Source organism: Carcharodon carcharias, chromosome 10 (genome assembly GCF_017639515.1).
Source record: "Carcharodon carcharias isolate sCarCar2 chromosome 10, sCarCar2.pri, whole genome shotgun sequence".
Taxonomy (NCBI): Eukaryota; Metazoa; Chordata; class Chondrichthyes; order Lamniformes; family Lamnidae; genus Carcharodon; species Carcharodon carcharias.
In genome coordinates, this window is record NC_054476.1 from 29,818,686 (window position 1) to 29,842,387 (window position 23,702).

General features: G+C 41.6%; 1 protein-coding gene across 4 annotated transcripts in view; it reads right to left on the bottom strand.

Annotated features, from left to right (window-relative positions):
- Positions 1–349: 349 nt before the first annotated feature.
- The window catches only part of elp4 (elongator acetyltransferase complex subunit 4), a 338,294-nt gene continuing 314,941 nt past the window's right edge, over positions 350–23,702 (bottom strand). For 3 of the 4 annotated variants that reach the window (XM_041198285.1, XM_041198287.1, XM_041198288.1), the window contains exon 10: positions 350–641. In XM_041198285.1, the coding sequence (XP_041054219.1) occupies positions 510–641 (132 nt within the window). In that variant the 3' untranslated portion in view covers positions 350–509. Of the gene's footprint in view, positions 642–6,352; positions 6,493–23,702 lie in introns of all 4 variants that reach the window. The other variant, XR_005944287.1, reaches the window with a different exon arrangement.

Here is a 23,702-nt window from a genome sequence, read left to right on the forward strand (position 1 = left end):
TTTTTCATGAAGAATAACTTGGAATGATTTGTGCCTTGTCACATTTCTCATAACCCCCCCAAATGGAATGAATAACATTGCTACATGGATAAACTTCGCATCTTCAAAATGGAGGGAAAACTACGTATTTCCTGTAAAAAAAAAATGATTCAACAAATGTAACTTTGCTCCCTTGGTTATTTTCTCTAATCCATTGATAGAGATAAACATTTTTATGGCCTAATTTTGATTTGTTTTTGTAAATAATGAAAGGTTAACACGGAATTATACTGTACATAATCTATTATATGGTCAACTTATTATCACAGAACATAAGTACCAATTAGAATGCAAAGAAAACCTCATTCCAAAAGATTAACCATCTCTTTATTTCTATTTTTGCTCAATGATTCACACTCTTGCTCATTAGCTAGACAAAAATATTTATTGCATTTAAGTATACACCAATGATTTGTAATCACACTTTGCATATGATGAGAACTCAGAATGAAATGGTTAAATAAAAGTCACTAAAAGTCCAGGTGCTTCTTGCCTCTGGCTGCACCACCACATCCTGTGCTCAGCAGTTTGGCTGACTCTGCCAGTTCCTGTTTGCTTGATCGGCTCACTGTGTCTGACAAGTCTGGAGGCAAATGCAGTCTCTATTAAGGGGAGGGTGAGGGAGAAAGAAAAGAAAATTCAAAATGTGTTACTATTTTTATTTCAAAGAACGACTCATAATAACAAATTATACAAAATGCAAAGAAAAATGTATACAAGCATTTTATTTCCTTTTGGGAAAATGTGACTTCAGACTACAAAAACAATAGTAAACTTTGGTATGTTAATTTAGCCTTTTTTTGAAAAAAGGATCTTTTGCCATACTTCCAATTTTAATGAAGACTTGCATTTCTATAGCACCTTTCACATCCTCAGGATGCCCCAAAGTGCTTTGCAACCAATGAAGTACTTTTTGAAGTGTAGTCACTGTTGTAATGTAGGAAATGTGGCAGCCATTTTGCACACAAGCTTCCTCAAACAGCAATGAAATGGGCGTGGTTGAGACATGCTCAGAACTCCCCTACTCTTCTTTGGATGGCACTGTGGGATCTTTTAAGTCCATCTGAGGGGGCAGACAGGGCCTCAGTTTAACTTCTTATCCAACAATGTAAGACTCCTTTGGTACTGCACTGGAGTCCCAGCCTGAATGTATGTGCTCAGGTCTCAGGAGAAGAACATGAACCCACAACCTTCAGTGTCAGAGGCAAGAGTGCTACTGACTGAGTCGCAGCCGACCCTGTAAATGAAGCTGCAGGACACTTCCTGCAACTCAATTGAACAATCTGTCAAGGCAACAAAATGCATCACTGCAATCTTGTTCCCTAACAGGTCTTAAATTAATCAATGATAGAGTCATAATCATTTTAAAATCTTTGCTCACAGATGTGCAAGAAAACTTTATGCTGTGTAACAGTGTATGCAGCAATTAAAGTCATTTCATATTTATAACATACACTCATTTAAGTCCCTTGTGCCACACTCTATTCCCTGGCTGAGAGAGCTAGTGGTTGGCGTAGTCCCAGGCCTCTTTCAATGCACTGTAAGTGGTAGGTTGTGATGGAGAGGGGCGGGACCCATGGTGAGTCCTCCATCAATTTTCCCTGCTCCTCATCCCCAGTGGCATAAGAGAGATACAAATTCACCATAAAGGAAAATGTAGCTGCCTAAGAAGACAGCTCACCATCACATTCTCAAGGGCAATTAGGGATAGGAAATAAATGTTGGCCTAGCCAATGATGCTCACATCCCATAAATGAGTATATTAAAAAAAACACTTGGTTGTACTGCACCCAGGAATTTCATCTTCCTTCCCAAAAGTAAATCTGCCTAGAGTTAACTCTTCAGGCTCTACAATGTTAAGGTTTTTCAAATCCCTTGAACTGAGAAAGATAGTGATCCATGAGTCTACTTTTGATTGTTTCCCCAAAAAATATTTGGCAACTGGACTTTCAGAGAAAATCAAAGATAGAACACATTTTAAGAATCTTGGATGTGATGTTCAGTTCTAGCCACAACAGCAACTTGTGTTTACAAAGTGCCTTTAACATACAAAAAGAAGTCCTAAGATGCTTCAGAGGCGTAATCAGAAAGAAATGGACATTGAGTCAAAGAATGAGTTACAGTTGCCCCACTTTTACTGACCATGCTTATCACAGACAGCTGCTTATATTGGACAAGTAGTACTAACCATTTACCAGTACTATAAGGAGTCAATTACAAAAGTGTCACTCATAACATATTATGTGTCCCAGCTATCTAGGGCAGTTCAATAAAAGGAGAAGAAAAGAGTTGACATTTCGAGTCCTCATGACCTTTCAAGAGAACTGAATCTAAGGCAAGGGGTGAAATATAAGCTTGTTTAAGGTGGTGGCGGGTGGGGGGGGGGGGAGAGGGAATAGAGTGTGGCACAAGGGACTTAAATGAGTGTATGTTATAAATATGAAATGACTTTAATTGCTGCATACACTGTTAGGTTTAAACGTAAACTGGGTGACCGCTTTGTAGAACACCTGCGGTATGTCCGCAAGAATGACCCAAACCTCCCTGTCACTTGCCATTTTAACATTCCACCCTGCTTTCTTGCCCACATGTCTGTCCTTGGCTTGCTGCATTGTTCCAACGCAAACTGGAGGAACAGCACCTCATTTTCCGACTAGGCACTTTACAGCCTTCCGGACTGAATATTGAATTCAACAACTTTAGATCTTGAACTCCCTCCTCCATCCCCACCCCCTTTCTGTTTCTTCCCCCTTCCTTTTGTTTTTTTTCCAATAATTTATATAGATTTTTCTTTTCCCAACTATTTCCATTATTTTTAAATCTTTTGTGCCCTGCTAGCTTTTCCACCCCACAAGAGCTGTACCTTGAGTGCCCTACCATCCATTCTTAATTAGCACATTCGTTTAGATAATATCACCACCTTCAACGCCTCTGTGTTCTTTTGTCTGTGACATCTTTTGATTATCTGCTCCTATCACTGCTTGCTTGTCCCTACAACCACACCACCCCCCTACATCTGTCCCGCCACCCAACTGCCCCACCCCCACCTTAAACCAGCTTATATTTCACCCCTCTCCTTAGATTCAGTTCTGTTGAAGGGTCATGAGGACTCAAATCGTCAACTCTTTTCTTCTCCGCCGATGCTGCCAGACCTGCTGAGTTTTTCCAGGTAATTCTGTTTTTGTTTTGGATTTCCAGCATCCGCAGTTTTTTGTTTTTATCAGTTCAATAAAATCTTTGCAACTTGTTAATCCCCTGCACTTGGTGATTTACAAACTATTTCACAACACCCTTCTACCTCATTGATGTCCACTTTTTATGCATTGAGGATTTCAGTGACAAAATGTTCCAAGTTAAACTGGAATTGCATGGCCACAGAAAGAAAGATAGCAACAATTAATTAGAGCCTCACACATTACAAAAGTTCTGTACTACCAAACGACTCATCTGCTTTTATTGATGTTAGTTGGGGAAGGAACTTTGGTCAGGAGAACGTGACGTGTTCCTGCTCAGCTTTGAATAGTGCCGTGGGATCATTTGGTTCACCACAATGCCTAAGACTAGCAGAAATCGGCCTTGGTTTGATGTCTTAAGTCTAAAGACCATCCGTAGCAATACAGCACTCAGTATTCAGCTTGCACTGAAGCATCAGCCAAGTATCTTATTCACAACCTGGAGGAAGGGAACTGACAACCTTCGACTCAGAGGCAGGAGTTCCCACAACTAAGTCACACTGACACTTAGGCTATCTTTTTCTCAGTTTCTTCACCTTATTTTAAAACAACTTGCACGATACTGTTAGGTTTAATTTAGATTGCGGTACCAACACACTATAGGGGAGAAAAATAGCACAGTTGAGCCAACATTCTCCTTCAGTGATATTAATTTATCAATTGAAATTGCTACCACTTCACAACTAATACTTCATCATTGCGTTACAGGACTCAAATGCTCTCCAGAAGACAGCTCTATATGTTTATATAGTGAACGCAGCATAAAAAGTCAATTTCAAACATTTAGGCTTTACTGAAAACTTTACTTAAGTAAACCATGTTGATAAAAACCTTGAATAAGTTCCTAGCTTTTAAACTTCCGCAATATTATAAGTCAGATCTGGTAGTCAGTTTCCATTGATATCAAATACGTACAGCAAGTATATGTCTGCAAAATTTAGTTTTCCTCCGCTACGGATGATGTGTAAAATGCGATATAACTTATGTCGTTATATCTTTAAATAACCACCAACACAAATGCATACCTGTAGAATATCATGATGTAAATGTTACAGAAAAAAATCCATGCTTCAAATAAACTGCCAAAGCAGTGCCTGTTGCTTCACTCTTCAATACCTGCACAGAACGCTCTTTATAACTGCCTAACAATATTCATCAAGGAATAAGAAGTCGATAAGTTTACTCCCTAGACTGTCAACTGAATGCAATAATAAAATGTGTTACAAGGGTTAAGAAATAATCATTGACCTGATCAGGTTTGAGCCCCCTGGCAGTGGTGGAATAATGTGGTACTTTATTCTCTTCCTAAGGCCTGAACAAGCCTGTAATTAGTGGGGGAATCCAATGAATATACTTGATCTTCCTGAGCTTCCCCTAAGCACCACAAATGAAAGAATGCTACTGCCCAAACATTGATTTTTATCTTGTGCTGAATAAAAGCATTCTGTCATGTTCTTATTGTCTAAATTCCAAGCATTTTCTGTTTACAAAAAAAAGCAGGACAGCAATTTGACAAGTGGATATCCAAGATCACTTGACCACCTGCCTTGGGACAAAAGCTGAAAAATATTATTTTACTCTCTTGGTAAGGCAGGAGGACAAACATCATTTTAAACTTAGCAATTATCATTTCCATATCTGATTAATAGCTTTCAGCAGTAATATAATATGCACAGTGTAACCTCCTCTAAGGTGCAACAAAACAAAATCCAGCATCACACTCGGTCAGCTCACTTTGAGGAGGTAACAAGCAGGTTAGGTAAAGGGGAACCAGTAGATGTAACATATTTGGATTTCCAAAAGGCATTTCATAAGGCTTCTTAATAAGATAAGAGCTCATGGTGTTGGGGGTAGTATATTAGCAGGGATAGAGGATTGGCTAACTAATAGAAGACAGAGAGTTGGGATAAGGGGGCCATTTTCAGGGTGGCAACCTGTAACTAGTGGAGTGCCACAGGGATCAGTGCTGGGGTCACAATTACTTACAATATATATTAATGACTTGGATGAGGGAAGTGAATGTACTATCACCAAGTTTGCGGATGACACAAAAATAGGTGGAAATGCAAGTGGTGAGGATGACACAAAGAGTCTACAGAGGGAAACAGACAGGTTAAGTGAGTGGGCAAAAACTTGGCAGATAGAATATAATGAATGTGGGAAAATGTGAGGTTATGCACTTTGGCTGGAAGAATAGAGGAGCTGAATATTATTTAAATGGAGAAAGACTGCAGAAAGCTGCAACAAAGGGATTTGGGGGTCTTCGTGCATGAATCCCAAAAAGCTAACATACAAGTTCAGCAGGTAATAGGGGAGGCAAATGGAATGTTGGCCTTTATTTCAAGGGGAATAGAATATAAAAATAGGGAAGTCTTGCTAAAACTATACAAGGCACTAGTCAGACCACACCTAGAACACCGTGAACAGTTTTGGTCACCTTATCTAAGGAAAGATATACTGGCATTGGAAGCAGTCCAGAGAAGGTTCGCTATGTTGATCCTGGATAATGGAGAGATTTTCTTATGAGGTGAAGTTGGGCCTGTACTCATTGGAGTTTAGAAGAATCAGAGGCGACCTTATTGAGACATAAGATTTTTAGGGGGCTTGACAGGGTAGATGCTGAGAGGTTGTTTCCCCTTGTGGGAGAGTCTAGGACCAGAGGGCATCATCTCAGAGTAAGGAGTCCCTCATTTATGACAGAGATGAGGAGGAATTTCTTCTCTCAGAAGGTAGTGAATCTGTGGAATTCTTTTACCGCAGAGGACTGTAGAGGTTCGGTCGTTAAGTATATTCATGACTGAGATAGACAGTTTTTAATCAGTAAGGGAATCAAGGGTTATGAGGAAAAGGCAGGAAAGTGGAGTTGAGGATTATCAGATCAGCCCTGATCTCATTGAATGGCGGAGCAGACTTGCTCGGTTGAATGGCCTACTTCTGCTCCTATGCCTTATGGTCTTATATGTTCCCATCTTACTTCAACTCAAATCACACTACTCACTTATGGAAGTCTGCTGTCTGTAATTGTAGAGTATTTATATTTCAGTTTTTGTTGCCAAAATTCAAGATGAAACTAGACTCACAATTTCCACCTATTCATAGACTGAAACACTTAAGGCATTAATCACTAGCTCCTGGATTGGGCAGAGACACACTTGATCCTCCACTTGGTGCTCAATCTTCACATGAGGTGGGCATGCACCAGGAGATTTGTGTCAGCTTCCTGTAGGAGCGAGGGGAAAAACGTCAGAGTGATATCCTGCCAGGGCAGTCGCTCACAGATCTTAGCAGACAACCCAAAAAAGAGGTTATGGTAGAGATTTGTAATCATTCACACCAGCCACTTGCCCTCTTAACAGCAGTCACTAATCCAGGCAGACTTAAAACAGATATACATTTCACTAATCTAGGACATAACCTTCAATTTTATTATGTGATGTGATTGTCTGAAGGGATTCTTCTCAATCTTCTTGTCTTATCCTATTTTATACAATAACGCTACAGGTTACAGCCTGGAAGTCAACATTGTGAATATTATGTTCTCCTCCTGTGAGATTTCGCTGCATTCAGAAATGATACACAATTCACTGCTCTGTTCATGATGTAATTGGAGAACAAACTTTAGACAAAATGTCTGCCTTGAGCCTGCTTCCTACAAGCAAGGCTAAAACAAAAAGAGAGCACAAGAGGTGCCTAACTAACAACAGTAAGAATATTTCAAGAGCAGGGAAACTTTATGCGTTTGGAAAAAAGACAATATACACCTCTAGTTGGAGTGTTTTTTTTTGGATTTAACACATCTCATAGATGAGTTCATAATGTGTGTCATCATCATAATATTGACAAATAAAGTGCTCCTGCCTATGGATTATTCTCTGATAACCTGCTGTGTTAGAAATAAACCAGATTTGAGGCATTATAAAACTTGCTTCAACTCAATGTTGGGATATGCTGTGTTCTAGAACGTGTTTGAATTCTAGAACCCGACCAATACTTGTTCTTATAAGCAGCACCTTGGATTAATTTGGAAATCAGTCAAGCATAATATCTGAACTTGCAACCTTTCAACAGAGTCAATACTCTCCTGCTTCAGGTTACATGTTTAACATTTTTGTGTAAGTACTCACGAAAGAAGAGCTGAAGTGGAATTATGCCTGACACAAATCAGATGATGAGACAGGAACTGGGTTGTGAAGGATTTCATATAGCCACAAAATCTAATCCTGCTTAATCAAGGTCATTCCTTCCAATGATGATATTCGGCATTATTGCTGGATCTATATCATTCTGGCTATAGGCCCATGTGCAAACCCCAAAAAATTAACAAGAACTTGCTTTGCAGAAAATAAACATGCTACTGTGATTCACAGTGTCATCAAGCTACACAAGATCTATATATTGCATAAACAGTAAAAGTTAACCTAGTGTTGAATATTATGAAATACGCAAACATTTTGGATAAAAATTTTGAGCAATCCAAAACATAACAGAAACCTTCAAATGTAATTCATTTCCTTTCCCCATTAAAATTGGGCAGTGTAACCTATAATCTACAGTTCTCATTCATTCTACTAAAAGGCAGCAGATAATACTTCCAGTCTATCTCTAACCAGAAATTTTAATGTCTGCATGCTGCTGGGAATGGGCTGCACTATATCGCTGAATACCGAATGCATGAACAATACATGCTCTTGAAAGGACATAAGACAAGGGGACGTGGTGACATAGTGGTGTTGTATTCCAGAGATTAAAAATAAAAAATGTTGGAAAAAAACAGCAGGTCTAGCAGCATCTGTGGAGAGAGGTTCCATTATTCCAGAGACCCAGGGTAATGCTCTGGGGACCCGGGTTCAAATCTCACCACAACAGATGGTGAAATTTGAATTCAATAAAAATCTGGAATTATAAGTATGACGATGACCAAAAAACCATTGCCGATTGTCATAAAAACCCATCTGGTTCACTAATGTCATTTAGGAAAGAAAATCTGGTGTCCTTACCTGGTATGGCATACATGTGACTCCAGACCCACAGCAGCCTGGCTGAGTCTTAAATGCCCTCTGAATGGGGGCAATTAGGGATGGGCAATAAATGTTGGCCTAGCTAGTGACTCCCACATCCCATGAACATTTAAAAAAAAGCTCTTAGTAGTAGCAACTCATTCTGTCCATATTGAATATAGGATATCAAAAAAGGGCAACCAGAGGTAACCAAAAGACACTTTGTTATCTTCCTTTATGACACCAATAGATAATTATGATTGAGTGCAACATGTGTTTGTCAGCATGATTCAGTTGGCTACAAACTCATCTATGTCAGGAGATTTTGGGATCAAGTCCCAATCCAGAGAGCACAAAAGTCTAGGCTGACACTCTAGTAGAATACTGAGGGAGTGCTGCACTGTCAGAGATGCTGTCTTTCGCATGGGGTGTTAAACTGAGACCCTGTTTGCTCTTTCAGGTGGATGTAAGACATTATTCTGAAGGAGGGCAGGAGAGCTATCCACTGTGTCTTAGTCAATATTTATCCCTCAACCAGCATTAGCCAAAGAAAAAGATCAAACTCATTCCACTGTTCGTGGGAGCCTGCTGCGTGTAAATTTGCTGCTGTGTGTCCTACATTACAGCAGTGCCTACACTTCAAAAGCACTTAATTGAATGTAAAGTGCTTTGGAATGTCCTTAGGTCATAAAACATGGTGTAGAAATGCAAGTGCTCTTTCATTATTCTTTCTCTGTAGATACACATGCATAAAAACAGACATCGCTTTGTCTCATCAGTATATGGCACATATTGGGCAGAATTTTGCCCTCTGATGGTGGTGGATGATATGCGCTTCCTGTGCAGGGTGGTGGGGGGAGGGGGGTGGGGGTGGTGGTGGTGGAGGGAGTCCCCAACTGTCAAAGTGTGCTCTTTTGTACATGCGCACGAAAGAGTGCACTGCTCCCTGAGGCAAAGTCCTGTCTCAGGGAGAGCGCTGACAGATAAGAAAAGTCAGAAAATAGAAAAATCTAAAAATTAACATGTCCCCCTCATGTGACAATGTCACATGAAATGGGATATGTTAATAAGAAACACATAAAGTTTATTAAATTTTAAAAAAACGGACATGAAACTTCATCCCGCCAGTGGATGAAGTTTCATGAATAATCTGGAGCCCGCTGGGGCTCCTGGCCTGCCCGCCAGCCTTAAATTTAGATGGGCAGGTCTTTAATTATCTTAATTAGCCTGTCAATGGCTGATTTCGCTGTCTGCTCGTCTTCCTAAAAATTTAAAGGGACTGGGATGACGTCGGGGGTTCCTCTTGGTGTCATCCTGCGTCATTTTCCCGTCGGCGAGCGGGCCCTGCCCCCAAATCGCCGATGGGAAAATTCAGGCCATTAAGTCTAGTCTGGTGATAAACTGTCTACCAATATTCATTGCAAGCCCACCGACTCCCACAGCTACCTTGACTACAGCTCCTCACACCCTGCTGCCTGTAAGGACTCCATCCCATTCCCTCAGTTCCTTCGCCACCATCGCATCTGTTCAGATGATGCACCTTCCAAAGCGGGGCTTCTGACATGTCTTTCTTTGTCCTTAACTGAGGCCCCCCCCCCCAACTGTGGCTGACCGGGTCCTCAACAGCGTTCGACCTGTTACTCATACTTCTGCTCTCACCCCTTTCCCTCCCTCCCAGAACCATTGTAGGGTACCCCTTGCCCTCACTTTTCACCCCCCCAGCCTCTATGTTCAAAGGATCATCCTTCACCATTTCCACGAACTCCAGCATGATGCTACTGCCAAACATATCTTCCCCTCAACCTGTCAGCATTCTGTAGGCACCGTTCCCTCCGTGACACTCCTCTATCACCCCCAACTCCTCATCCCCTTCCCATGCAATTACAGAAGGTGCAACACCTGCTCTTTTACCTCCTCCCTCCTCACTGTCCAAGGCCCCAAACAACCCTTTCAGGTGAAGCAGTGCTTCACTTGCACCTTTTACAATTTGGTCTACTGTATTCCCTGCTCCCAATGTGGTCTCCTCTACACTAAGGAGGCTAAACACAGACTGGGTGACCGCTTTGCGGAACACCTTTAGTCTGTCCGCAAGCATGACCCAGACCTTCCCGTTGCTTGCCATTTCAACATACCATCCTGCTCTCATGCCCACGTGTCCGCCCTTGGCCTGCTGCAATATTCCAGTGAAGCCCAAGGCAAACAGGAGGAACAGCACTCATCTTCCGATTAGGCACTTTACAGCCTTAACATTGAGTTCAACAATTTCAGACCATGAACTCTCTCCGCCATCTTTACCCCTTTTTTAAATCCAATTGTTTTTTTAAGTTTACTTTTTATTCTCATTTTAAGAAAATTATTTATTTTTATCCTTTCTCCCAGCCACCCCATGGGGCCATCTGTCACTGGTTTCTATGTTGTGCTTTCACAGGGCACTGACTCTTCTTGTTCTGCTATTAACACGTTCTGCTCTTACATTTATACCACTATCAGCACCTTCTTTAGTCTTTACTTTTACCATTAACACCCCCTTTGTCTTGTGTCCATGACATCTTTGTCAATATCTCCTTAGCTCCCACCTTTCCTTGACCTTCTATTTTGCTCTACCTGCTGCATCCCCCTCTTAAATAGATAAAATCCATCACATTTCTACTTCTCTTTTGCTCTGAAGAAGAGTCATACAGACTCAAAACATTAACTCTGTTCCTCTCTCCTGCCAGACCAGCTGAGTTTTTCCAGCATTTTTGTTTTTAAATCTAGCCTGCACATGGCACATATTAAATTAAAATCATGGAAGCACTTGTTTGCACGTCCTTTTACTGTTATTTATGTTTTCCTGTATCATCCTATAAAAATTTGTCATCTAGAGGGTGTAACATCCTGTTGGGTCAAGTTCCTACAAGTTACAGACTTCATTCTTCTATAGTTTTCAGGAATGAAATATTGTAAACTAGAGATATATAGGATTCTAGCAGATTAACCTGTTGACTAGGCATACCCAGACATTAATATCTCTTAAAATCAAGATATCCTTCTCCTCAGTGCAACTCCAATATTCAATGGTAAATCCAATTTTATGTATTGTGTGGTAAAAATTACATTAAGTCAGGTCTTTTCTATTTTCATTGGTCACATTCTAGGACTGTAACAAAAGAAAGAGGGAGGGAAGATTTCATAGTGTTGTAAAAAAATGTAGGATCCTACTCTTCCCCCTCCCCAGACGGAGGGGGCTTACAAAGAGAAGGATAAAATAAAATACATGGGAACAAAAAAGAATGTTTAAACTTAGTGAACCAAATTACTACATTTGCAGTCCTGTGACTATGCAGAATGAGGAGGATCTTACCCAGGAGGTAATCTACTCATTATTCACCTCATAATTCTACCAAAATAATACTCTAAGACAGGCTTGTCCAACAGGTGGCCTGCAGGCTGTTACCCAACCCACCCTACTCCAGCTCTGACCCAAGAATGGGATCTGGGGTTGGAGCAGGGCTGGGCCCGGGGCAATTTGGCGGAAGAGGAGGGCAGAGCAGGGCCCTGAAGTGAGTGTGTGCGAGAGGGAATGTGTATTTGAGATAGAGAGATATTGAGTGAGTAAGTGAGTGTGTGTATGTGAGACAGTGTGTGTGAGTGAGTGAGTGAGAGAGAGAGAGAGAGAGAGCGAGAAAGAGAGAGAGAGAGAGAGACAGGCTCACTCCCAGTCTCAGCGTGCTCATTCAACCTCAACCGCCACACACAAACACACATTCACACGCTGGGTGAGGGTGAGTTACTGAGCACTCTGAAACATTATTTCTTTTTAAAAATTATGGCCAGAATTTTATGTTGGTCAGGTGGGCGCATGCCCGACCCGAACGCAAGTAAAATTGTGCGAACTAATGTCGGGCGTGTGTCCCATGTCATCATGCATGCGAGCAATATGGAGGTCAGTGGGTGGTGTGGGAGTTGGAGCCGCGCTCACTGACAATTAAAGGGCCAATTAAAAACCCTATTGTCATGATTTTACGTTGCCCATGCGATGCTGTGCTTGTTGCATGGGCTAAACGTGCAGCCCATTTTTAATTAAACTTCATCCAAGGGAAGGATTAAATGTCTGGGATGAAATATAATAAAAAAAAGATATCTGTGGACTGGGGTTTTGAGTTCGGCTGTCAGGTGCTTCAATGTGTTGCATGGACATAGTTTGGTGCATTTTGTTCTTGTCAGTTAATCTGTACAGGTCTGCGCTCCCTGAGGCAGCTCCGCCGCAGCTGTCTGCCTTCAGGGAGCTTGCTGGAAGTGCTCACCCGCACCCTCACTTTTGACGGTGCTCGCCCTCTTCCCAAGCACTGAGGCTTTCTCAGCTCGCGTTTCATGCTGGCTGGCCATTAATTGGCCAGCCAGTGTGAACTTGTGTTCAGGGGCCAATCGCAGGCGGAAGCACATTTCGCGTCAGGCCTGCCGACTTGGCATGCACACCAAGCATGAAATTCAGGCCTGTAAGTTTATTGCTTTGTCATTTTACTTTGCTCAGCAAGCTGTTTCTTTCATACTTCAGCCTATTTTTGAAATTCATGTTTAATGTTGTGCCAAACCTTATCTTTCTGAAATTTGCTCATTGGCCCCTTGAGAGAGAAAAAAATTAAAATGTGCCCTCTTCCACATGAGAAGGTTGGACAAGCCTGTTCCAAGAGGATGGATTGTGGATGGAATGCGATTTCAAGCCATTGGGTCAAAAGTCACACCGTCCTTTTCAATGCTCTTAGATTATGGTAAAGCTTGGGTAAAAAATAGCCTTCACAACCCATGCTGCTAATTTCAAGTTTGTGTTAAACATTTTCAGATTGCAGCTTCATAAAAAACAATAACTGCTTTGCCTTTCAAATTATCCTTGTTGGAAGTGAACCGTTTTTAGATCTATACAGTGGGACAGTGGCAATGCATGCTACAAGAGAGCAATGGTAAAATAATAAGAAAGGTGTATCTAGGTTATTACTTAGAACGGGGGTGGGGATCCGGTCCGTTGCTTAATTTCATCTGGCCCGCAGCAAGATTTCTAAAAATATAGACCTATGTCAGTGGGGCCTTCAAAATAGCATTTATCATCATCGTTACAAATTTTCTTTGGGTAAAAGTGTTAGCTAAATTACTATAACAATATTTAACAATATAATATTCAAATTCAACCATTTGCATTAAAATGGATGAGTTGAACGTTTCTATATTCTCTCTAAAAAAAATTAAGTTGATTTTTGCATGTGTGTGGCCTGTGACTGATTTTGTCTATGTCTGAATGGCCCGTGATATTAAAAAGGCTCCCCACCCTTGACTTAGAACAAATTATTAAATAGTCCTAACATCAAGTCAAATGAGTTTGGATGGGACCTAAAACATAAAGGCTCATCAACACTCTCGCTCCTCTAAAATGCCTATTTCATACATCAATAGGTTATATTACAAAATCCTATGAATTCAGAGGATCCATATTTTAGTTTATCAGTTCAGTTAAAGTATTATATCAGGATCACACACCTAAGTAATGTGTACAGGCTTCTAAATTTTCTCATGCATCTGTAAATCAGAGGTTATTTCCCCAAATGTCTACCTTTGCCATGGAATGCTGAAGGTCAACATGGCTACAACACTGCAATATTTGGGTCAATAAGGACTAAATGTGCTATGGAAGACAAAAATCTCACCACAATCATAACAGGTACCACAAGGAAAATATTTTCCCCTTGGGATTGTATCTCCCCCGGCAGAAGATTACCTAGAAAGCATAAACCAATCTACTGCTGCAATTAACGAGTACCGTGGACATATTCCATTTAACAGTAAGGCAGCAAATAGAAGTCTGGTTGGGTAGCAACATTTCTGCTAAGTTTCTTGTGCGTGTGGTCACGCAGCAGTCTTGAAGATTTGGTCATGTCTTATTCTGTGTTAAATATCTTGCATGTGTGGCTACACAACGGTACTATGCATTGAAAAAACCTTCCGTGCTTAACAACAAAATTTTTCAAGGGAACATTGGCAGGAAGTATACTGCTCCAAAAGGAACAGTGGGACCTTACCCATGGAATTGAGATCAGAAAACCAGAGCCTTTGAGGGTCAAATACAAAACTACAAAGGGCACAATGCACAAACTCACCTCAAGTAAGTCTGAGGAAAGTTGTAAGGTTAGTTGACAATTTCAACTCAATGCAAATGATGCTTGATCAGCCTGAAGTCTTTATGCCCTGCATCCATCTACCATGCAGAAAACCGCTCAATTCCAAAGACTGATCCATCATCACTGATCAGGGCAGAAAACTATTAATCCTTAATATGATGTTGCCAGATTGCTCACTTCACACAAAGGGGAAAAAATTGTATTCAGCTATAAATGACTTGCAGTCAACAAAGAGAAACATGTGTTTCCTTGAGCACAACAGCTGTAAATTTTTCAATTCTGTTTTTTGTACATTAGTTACACAAAAGCACATTTGCTACAGCTAGCTTATTTATATTTTAACAATAAGAATTGTAATATAGCCCTTAAGGCAATTTTGACAAGCCATTTATAAAACTGTAGTTGGGGAATAATAAAGTAGCAATAAAATAATAAAGCAAAAAAAAACCTCAGTCCTTTACCTGGATGTGAGCAATATACGCAGGAGTTTGTTGGTACAGTGTCAACTTGGAAACCTTTGACTGAGAATCTCAGTAGAGCGTACATAAAACCCAATTTATTGATTATGTATTCATATGGCTGTCAAAGAATGCCCTGGGATCTTATATAAAAATAAATAAATCAATATACTGTATGTAACCATGAGTTAAAAGAAATCACATTGTTACCTGGTAGTCATGCACTTTCATTTGGGGGGGGGGTGGTCAGCAGCCCAAAAGTATAGAGCCAAACTCTGTTATGCAGGTCAAAGGGCACAGGACTGCGTTTGAATTGTGGAGATATGTGAATAAAAAAAATCCCAAACAACCCTTTAGCAATCTGCCTAATTTAAATGTTTTCAGCAGAGCTGGCATTTACCCAGAGGTAATATGAAGACAGTAAGGCAGAGTAAAACACTACAGAAAATGCATATAAATGGTGCTTTCAGTTTTAATAGGTTGGACTGAAGTGCTGAAGACCCACACTTTTTGACAGGATGCCTACAATAAGATTTCCAAGCTTCTTGTTGGTAAACTGAACTTGAGGAGGACAGAGAAGCATTAGCAGTTAGAATTTTTATCATGCTCAAACAGCATTCTTGCATTAACACTTTGTGCACAAAGTGCATAAACTGAAATGATTGCATACCAGCAAATTAATTATATATGTGCCACAACTAGATTTAGTTCAAAAATTCCAGTTTGGCAATTAATCTTTTCCTTTTAAACATGCAAAGCTCTTCTTATTAACAATCTTAATTTAACTTAGAAAAAAAAAACTGATTTTTTTTGTTTCATGTATTATGAAAGAGTCTTACAGATAATTTGCATGCTTAACTTAATGGCTGAATTAGTGGGCACACAATTTATTATTTAAAGGCTTTACTTCAGTTGCAGCAATCCATTTAACTTGAAAGAGTGCTGCCCTGAAAAGTTCACTGTTTTGTAGGAAGTAGATGGAATGGCAAATAGTGCACTGGCCCTTTCATGGATAAATTGGATTGAAGTTATTGTAGAGAATAGGTCTTTGGCTGATGACCTTGTAATACAATGTTGGCTAACATGGGGGCCAGAAGGGGGAGTTGGGTGATTAGCAGTATAGTGGGAATAGGATCGAGGGAGCAGAAGGTGGATCCCATTGACAAGATGAGCTCAAAGGGGGCATGACGGGAGATAGGAGAAAGATACAAGTTCAGGGCTTAGATGAGGAGAAGCATCAAAAGGAAGATTGGCCAGGTGGCCTGGTGGAAGGAAGAGAAGAAGCAGAGATAGCTGATTGGATGGTTTTGATCCTAGTGACAAAGAAGTTCATGAGCTTCTCACACTTGTTGGGAATGGGGGTGGAGGGGATAGGGTAGAGGAGTTTAAGAAGATGGTCCACAGTCGAGAAAAGAAGCCAGGTTATCTTTGCATTCAGGGAAGGCAAGTCGGAATCACATCTTGGTTATGACTACTATACTACAACAACGACATATTTATGTAGCACCTTTAACTTAATGAAACGTCCCAAAACACTTTACAGGAACATTATGAAACAAAATATGACACCGAGCCACATGAGGAGATCTAAGGTCAGGATCAAAAGTTTGGTCAAAGAGGTAGGTTTAATGGAGTATCTTAAAAAAGTTGGAGGAATGTAGGGAAGGCATCCCAGAGCTTGGGGCCTAAGGCAACTGAAGGCAGGCCATCAATGGTGGAGCAATTAAAACTGGGGATGCACAAGAGACCAGAATTAAAGGCGTGCAGATAGCTTGGGCAGTGGAGGGGATTACAGAGATAGGAAGGGGCGAGACAATGGAAGCATTGGAAAATAAGGATAAGAATGAGAATTTTAAAGTCAAGATGACGTTTGACAGTAAGCCAATGTAGGTCAGCAAGCACAGGGGTGATAAAGGAACAGGACTTGCTGTGAATGAAGACATGGCCAACAGTGTTTTTGATGACCTTAAGTTTAATGAGGGTAGAATGTGGGAGGCCAGCCAGGAGTTTGTTGAAATAGGCCAGTCTAAAGATAACAAAGGCTTGAATCAAGGTTTCAGCAGCAGATCAGCTGAGATAAGGGTGAAGTGGACAATGATACAGAGGTGGCAACAGGTGGTTTTAGTGATGGCATGAATATATGCTCGAAAGCTTATCTTGGAGTCAACTGTGACACCAAGGTTCAAAGCAACTGGTTTAATTTCAGACTGTTGCCATGTAGAGGAATGAAATTGGTAGTTAGGAAATGGAGTTTGGAGTGGGGATCAAAAGCAATGCCTTCAGTCCCTATTTAATTGGAGGCAATTTCTGCTCTTTGTGTACTGGATGTTGGATAAGCAGTCTGATACTTTAGAAACAGTGCAGAGTCAAGAGAGGTGGTGGTGAGGCAGAGCTGGGTGTCATCAACGAACATGTGGGAACTAAAACAAAAACAGAATTACCTGGAAAAACTCAGCAGGTCTGGCAGCATCGGCGGAGAAGAAAAGAGTTGACGTTTCGAGTCCTCATGACCCTTCGACAGAACTAGGTGAATCCCAGGAAGGGTTGAAATATAAGCTGCTTTAAGGTGGCGGGGTAGGGGGGGGGGTAGGCAAAAGCAGTGATAGAAGCAGATCATCAAAAGATGTCACAGACGGCAGAACAAAAGAAAACACAGGTGTCGAAGTTGGTGATATTATCTAAACGAATATGCTAATTAAGAATGGATGGTAGGGCACTCAAGGTATAGCTCTAGTGGGGGTGGGGAGAGCATAAAAGATTTAAAAATATTTAAAAATAATGGAAATAGGAGGGAAAGGAAAAATCTATATAATTTATTGGAAAAAAACACAAGGAAGGAGGAAGAAACAGAGGGGGTGGGGTGGAGGTCAAGACCTAAAGTTGTTGAATTCAATATTCAGTCCGGAAGGCTGTAAAGTGCCTAGTCGGAAGATGAGGTGTTGTTCCTCCAGTTTGCGCTGGGCTTCACTGGAACAATGCAGCAAGCCAAGGATAGACATGTGGGCAAGAGAGCAGGGTGGAGTGTTAAAATGGCAAGCGACAGGGAGGTTTGGGTCATTCTTGCGGACAGACCGCAGGTGTTCTGCAAAGTGGTTGCCCAGTTTACATTTGGTCTCTCCAATGTAGAGGAGACCGCATTGGGAGCAACGAATGCAGTAGGCTAAGTTGGGGGAAATGCAAGTGAAATGTTGCTTCACTTGAGTGTTTGGGCCCTTGGACGGTGAGGAGCGAGGAAGTGAAGGGGCAGGTGTTACATCTTTTACGTGGGCATGGGGTGGTGCCATAGGTGGGGGTTGGGGAGTAGGGGGTGATGGAGGAGTGGACCAGGGTGTCCCGGAGGGAATGATCCCTACGAAATGCCGACAGTGGGGGTGAAGGGAGGATGTGTTTGGTAGTGGCATCATGCTGGAGTTGGCGGAAATGGCGGAGGATGATCCTTTGAACGCGGAGGCTGGTGGGGTGATAAGTGAGGACAAGGGGGACCCTATCATGTTTCTGGGAGGGAGGAGAAGGCGTGAGGGCGGATGCGCGGGAGATGGTCCGGACACGTTTGAGGGCCCTGTCAACGACCTAAACTAAAAACTAATGCTTTGCCATTGGATGATGTTGCTGAGGGGCAGCATTCAATGCAAAACAGGAGATGGCTAAAAATGGATCCATAGATAATGGTGCAGGAGCAGAAAGAGAAGCCATTGTAAGTGATTCTCTAGCTACTATTAGATAGGAATATAACTGGGTGAGAGCAGTCCCACCCAGCTAGTTGACATCAGAGAGGCGTTGAAGGACGATAGTGTAGTCAACCTTCAGAGGCTGCACATAGGTCAAGGACGAGTAGTGAAAATTTACCTTTGTACATCTTGAAAGGTCAACATTAAGAGGGATATTCACCTATAAACTCCACAAACATTTTTTAATATTCTTACATGGGATGTGAGTGTTGCTGGCAAAGCCAGCATTTGTTGCTCTTCTCTAATTACCCTTAAGAAGGTGATGGTGAGCTGACTTCCTGAACTGTTGTAGTCTATCTGGTCTACACAAACAGTGTGTTTAGAAGGGAGTTCCCAGAATTTGACTCAATGACAGTGAAGCAATGGTGATATAGTTCCAAGTCAGAAAGGTGTATGACTTGGAATAAACTTGCAATTGATGGTGATTCCAAACCTCTGCTACCGTTGAACTTCTAGGTGGTAGATGTCAAAGTTGGAAGGTGCTGCTGCAGAAGCCTGTTGAGTTGTTGTAGTGCATCTTGTAGATGGTACACGACACAGCTACTGTGCACTGGTGGCGGAGGGAGTGAACGTTTAGGTTGGTGAATGTGGTGCTGATCACGCAAACTGCTTTGCCCTGGATGAGGTCTAACCTCTTAAGGCTTGTTGGAGCCACACTCTACCAGGCAAGTGGAGAGTCATAAGAAAAAGGAGGAGTAGGCCATTCGACCCCTCATGCATGCTCCACTTCAATAAGATCATGGCTGATCTCATTGTTTCTTTAACTCCACTTTCCTGCCTACCCCCCATAACCCTCGACTCCCTTGTCCATCACACTCCTGACTTGTACTTTGTAGGTAGTAGAAAGGTTTTGGGTAGTCAGGAGGTGAGTTATTCACTGCAGAATTCCCAGCCTCTAATCTGCTCTTGTAGCCACAGTATTTATACAGCTAGTCCAGATAAGTTTCTGATCAAAAGTAACCCCCAGGATGTTGATGGTGGGCGGGTTCAGTGTTGGTAATGCCGTTGAATGTAAAGGGAAGATAATTAGATTCTCTCTTGTTGGGGATGGTCACTGCCTGGCACTTGTGTGGCACAAATGTTACCTTCCACTTATCAGCCAAAGCCTGAACGTTGTTGAGGTCTTGCTGCCTGCAGACACAGACTGCTTCAGCATCTGAGGAGTCACGAATGGTACTTAACATTGTACAATCATCAGCGAACATCCCCACTTCTGACCTTATGATGGAGGGAAGTCATTGATGAAGCAGCTGAAGGTGGTTTTGCCTAGGTTACTACCTTGAGAAACTCTGCAATGATGTTCTGGGGCTAAGATAATCGGTCTACAACAACCACAAACATCACTATCATCCTTTGTGCTAGGTGCTACTGAATTGCTCTTCTGTTATTCACAATCTGTGAAACTAGGGAGATATGGGCAAGGAGCTCTTTTCCAAACTATTCTCTCTCCTTCCGTAATGAGAGCTTAGTGATGCTGAGAAACATAATGGCCCAAAAATAGCTGGAAAGATAATGGTGAGTTTACAACGCCTGCCTGTATTTGTGCGTAAAATAAACTCAGCAATCTGCGAAGAGGAAAGATGCATTGAGAGTTGCAAATCAGCTCGAATTGCTGGCCAATTTTCACCACTTCATTGTTTGCCTAGTACAAGTGGGAGCTCATGATCCACCATCACATCAACGTCAAGAAATTGCTGGATTTGCCCCGTAAATGTGAATAAATCTTTCTGCCGATATTCAGGGTTGTAATTTCATGGTGTAAGGATCCTATCAATTACATCATTTACTGTCATGTCATGCTACTCCACTTTGGAGCCCAGAAAGGGAACAATTAAAACTGTGAATCTCACTCCTCTAAGTAGTAAACGATTCCTAAAGGTTTCTTAAATTTAAAATGCAAAACTTTTTTCTTCCTTTCTCTATCTCTGCTTTCTGTCACTTTTAATCTTATTCCCATTCTTTATTTCTCTTGCTGTACCTAATTTGACTCGAATTCACCCTATTTCCTTCTCAATCTTATGCAGTTTCTTTCTCTAATCTTCAATTTAAGGAAATAAACCATTGGACCCAATATTCATGAGCTCTGAGGTGCCCCACTGGCCTGATCTCACTGCTATCAATTCCCACTGTCAGCAATTTGCACATAAAAATAATACAATCTGAAAGCTGAGGAAAAATGGCCAAACTCATGGAGCACGCCACTCCAGCAATTTCTGGCTTAAAAGTTCTGAAGCACGAAACAGTTGAATTTGGGAATTAAATTTGGGTTGCTTGGTTGGAAACTTAATAATCTAGGACTTTATTAGCTAGGTTATCCAAATGAAACACTGTCAATAAGGTTAACAAAATTAGCATTCAGCAATGGTTTTGTAATGCTTACTAGGAACCACTACTACATATTTACTCAAAAGTTCATCCTGTAATTGCTGAATGTGATGTTGCACTTGCTTAGAGAAAATGCTGCAGTTTTGTGACAGGAGAGCATCAGACATTAGCAGCTTTTCAATGCAGGAGATAGATTGGAAGGAAGTCCAATGTGATAGAATATAGTGAGAAATGAAGTGATCATTATGTCTCTAACTTCAGGAAAAATCCCATAAAATAGATGCTCGGTTTGCAATATCAGAATCCATGAGTTTGGAAGCTAGGTGGCAACAATGAATTAGGACACTGTTGTTCTACCTGCAAAGTCAAATAGAGATCAGGCTGATCAAAAAGAAAACCTTTTCCATTTGTCTTGTGTTGGTCTCCACATGAAATGGGCTCAGGCAGTTTTGACACAGTGCATAAAAAGTACGCAATTTGTTCAGTATATAACTGTCAAAAATAGCCAGAAACAGAGATGCTGCATTGGTGTATTCATACATGTGTTTTTTTTAGGCTGGCTGCTAAAGAGGCACAGAACTAAAATAACATCAGCAGAGCACAATTTCCATTTCCTACAGCAGCCACTGTTGTGGTTCCTTGCTCTGCTTCCTTAATGGAAGGCACAAGGAACTTTTAACTTGCATCCCATACCTGATCTGTGAATGCCTGATTAAGGCCACTTTTATTTTTAATTCTATCATGGGATATGAGCATCGCTGCTAAGGCCAGCATGCCCTTGAGTAAGTGTTGGTGAGCTACCTTGAACTGCTGCAGTCCTTTTGGTGTAGATACCCCTGTAATGCTTTTAGGGAGGAAGTTCCAGGATTTTGACCCAGCGACAGTGAAGGAACAGTGACATAATTTCAAGTCAGGATGGTATGTGGGTTTTTAAAAAATCCTTTCATGGGATGTAGGCCTTGCTGACCAGGCCATTTTTATTGCCCAACCTCAATTGCCCTAGAGAAGGTGGTGGCAAGCCACCTTCTTGAACTGCTGCAGTCCATGTAGTATAGGTACACCTACAGTGCTGTTAGGGTGTTAGGAGTATTTGGGGGGGTGTGGCGGAAAGAGTTCCAGGATTGGAGGGGACATTGGAGGTGGTGGTGTTCTCATGCATCTGCTGCCCTTGCTCTTCATGGATTTAGAAAACATTGTCGACGGAGGCATGAATTGCTGAAGAGTATCTTGTATATGGTACACACTGTTACCACTGTGAGTCAGTGGTGGAGGGAGTGAGTGTTTAAGGTAATGAATGGGGTGCCAATCAAGTGCGCAACTTTGTCCTGTTGGTGTGGAGCTTCTTGAGTGTTGTTTGAGCTGCAATCATCCAGGCAAAAGGAGAGTATTCCATCACACTCGTGGCTTATGCCTTGTAGATCGTAGACAAGCTTTGGGAGGGGGAGTTCACGCTGTCTAGAAGAGCAAGTCAGAGGCTGGGAACTCTGCACAGTATTTACATGGCTGGTCTTGTTAAGTTTCTGGTCAATGGTAACCCCTAGGATGTTGATGGTGGGGGAATTCAGTGATGGTAATGTCATTGAATGTCATGGGGACATGGTTATTGCTTGGTACTATTACTTGACACTTATCAACCAAACCTGAATGTTGTCTAGGTGGTGCGGCATGCAGGTATGGACAGCGTCGGTATCTGAGGAGTCACAAATGGTATTGAACACTCTGCAATCATCAGCGAACATCCCCACTTTTGACGTTAAGCATAGGACACTACCGGAGGAACTTCTGCAGCAGTATCCTGAGGCTGAGATGATTGCCCTCCAACAACAACCACAACCATCTTCCCATGTGCTAGGTGCTATTACCTATTTCATGACAATAGTTAAGTTCTATCATCGCTAATTGCTTAACTGATACAGCAATTCCTACTTGGGTGTTAACGAACAAGAACATTTTGAAATGTCATGCTGTTCTGCAATGAGGTTGTCTTATAAAATGGCCCAGGTGTTCTTGCAACTTTCTGGAATAAGAGTTTCCTCCCCTCTCCCCCACCAGAGGACATTGACGTAACTGATTTACATTGGTGTTATATTGAAACATCACTATGTGGAAACATTCTTGCTTGCTTATGTTACTTCTGAGATAGTGTACTGGATTATTGAGCCATCTTTTGTAGAGCAGTCTAGAATTACAGGGGCAATGTATAATACAATTAACAACACATAACCCTAGTGGAGCAGGGCAGAGAGAAAGAGCTGAACTTGAATAATGATATTGCCTGAAGTTGGAAAAATAATGCATAACGTAAGCATGAAATGAATGTACAGTCTTTGTAAAGAGTGCTTGAATAATAAAAATGTTGATGTGACCTGATGGCCGGAGCAATAAATGGGGAGGCAAAAAAAATGAGTCTGGCCAAATGCTGGAAGTGGATGCAACACTTCATCTCCTGGATAATGGCTGGAAGTAGCACAAAAAGTGTGGCAACAAGGCCATGTATGCCTCCCCTAGGAGGTGGAGGAAGAGGATCTTAAAGGGGTAGCTGACAGTTCCTGTCACTGACAGTATTAAACACACAGAAGGTGACCATTTGGCCTATCATGTCTGTGTTGATTCTTTAAACACTGCTATTCAATTAGTTCCACTCCCATGCTCTTTCTCCATGGCCCTGCAATTTTTTCCCCTTCAAGTATTTATCCAATTCCTTTTTGAATGTTATGACTGAAACAGCTTCCACTGCCCTTTTGGGTACAGAATTCCAGATCACAATAACTTG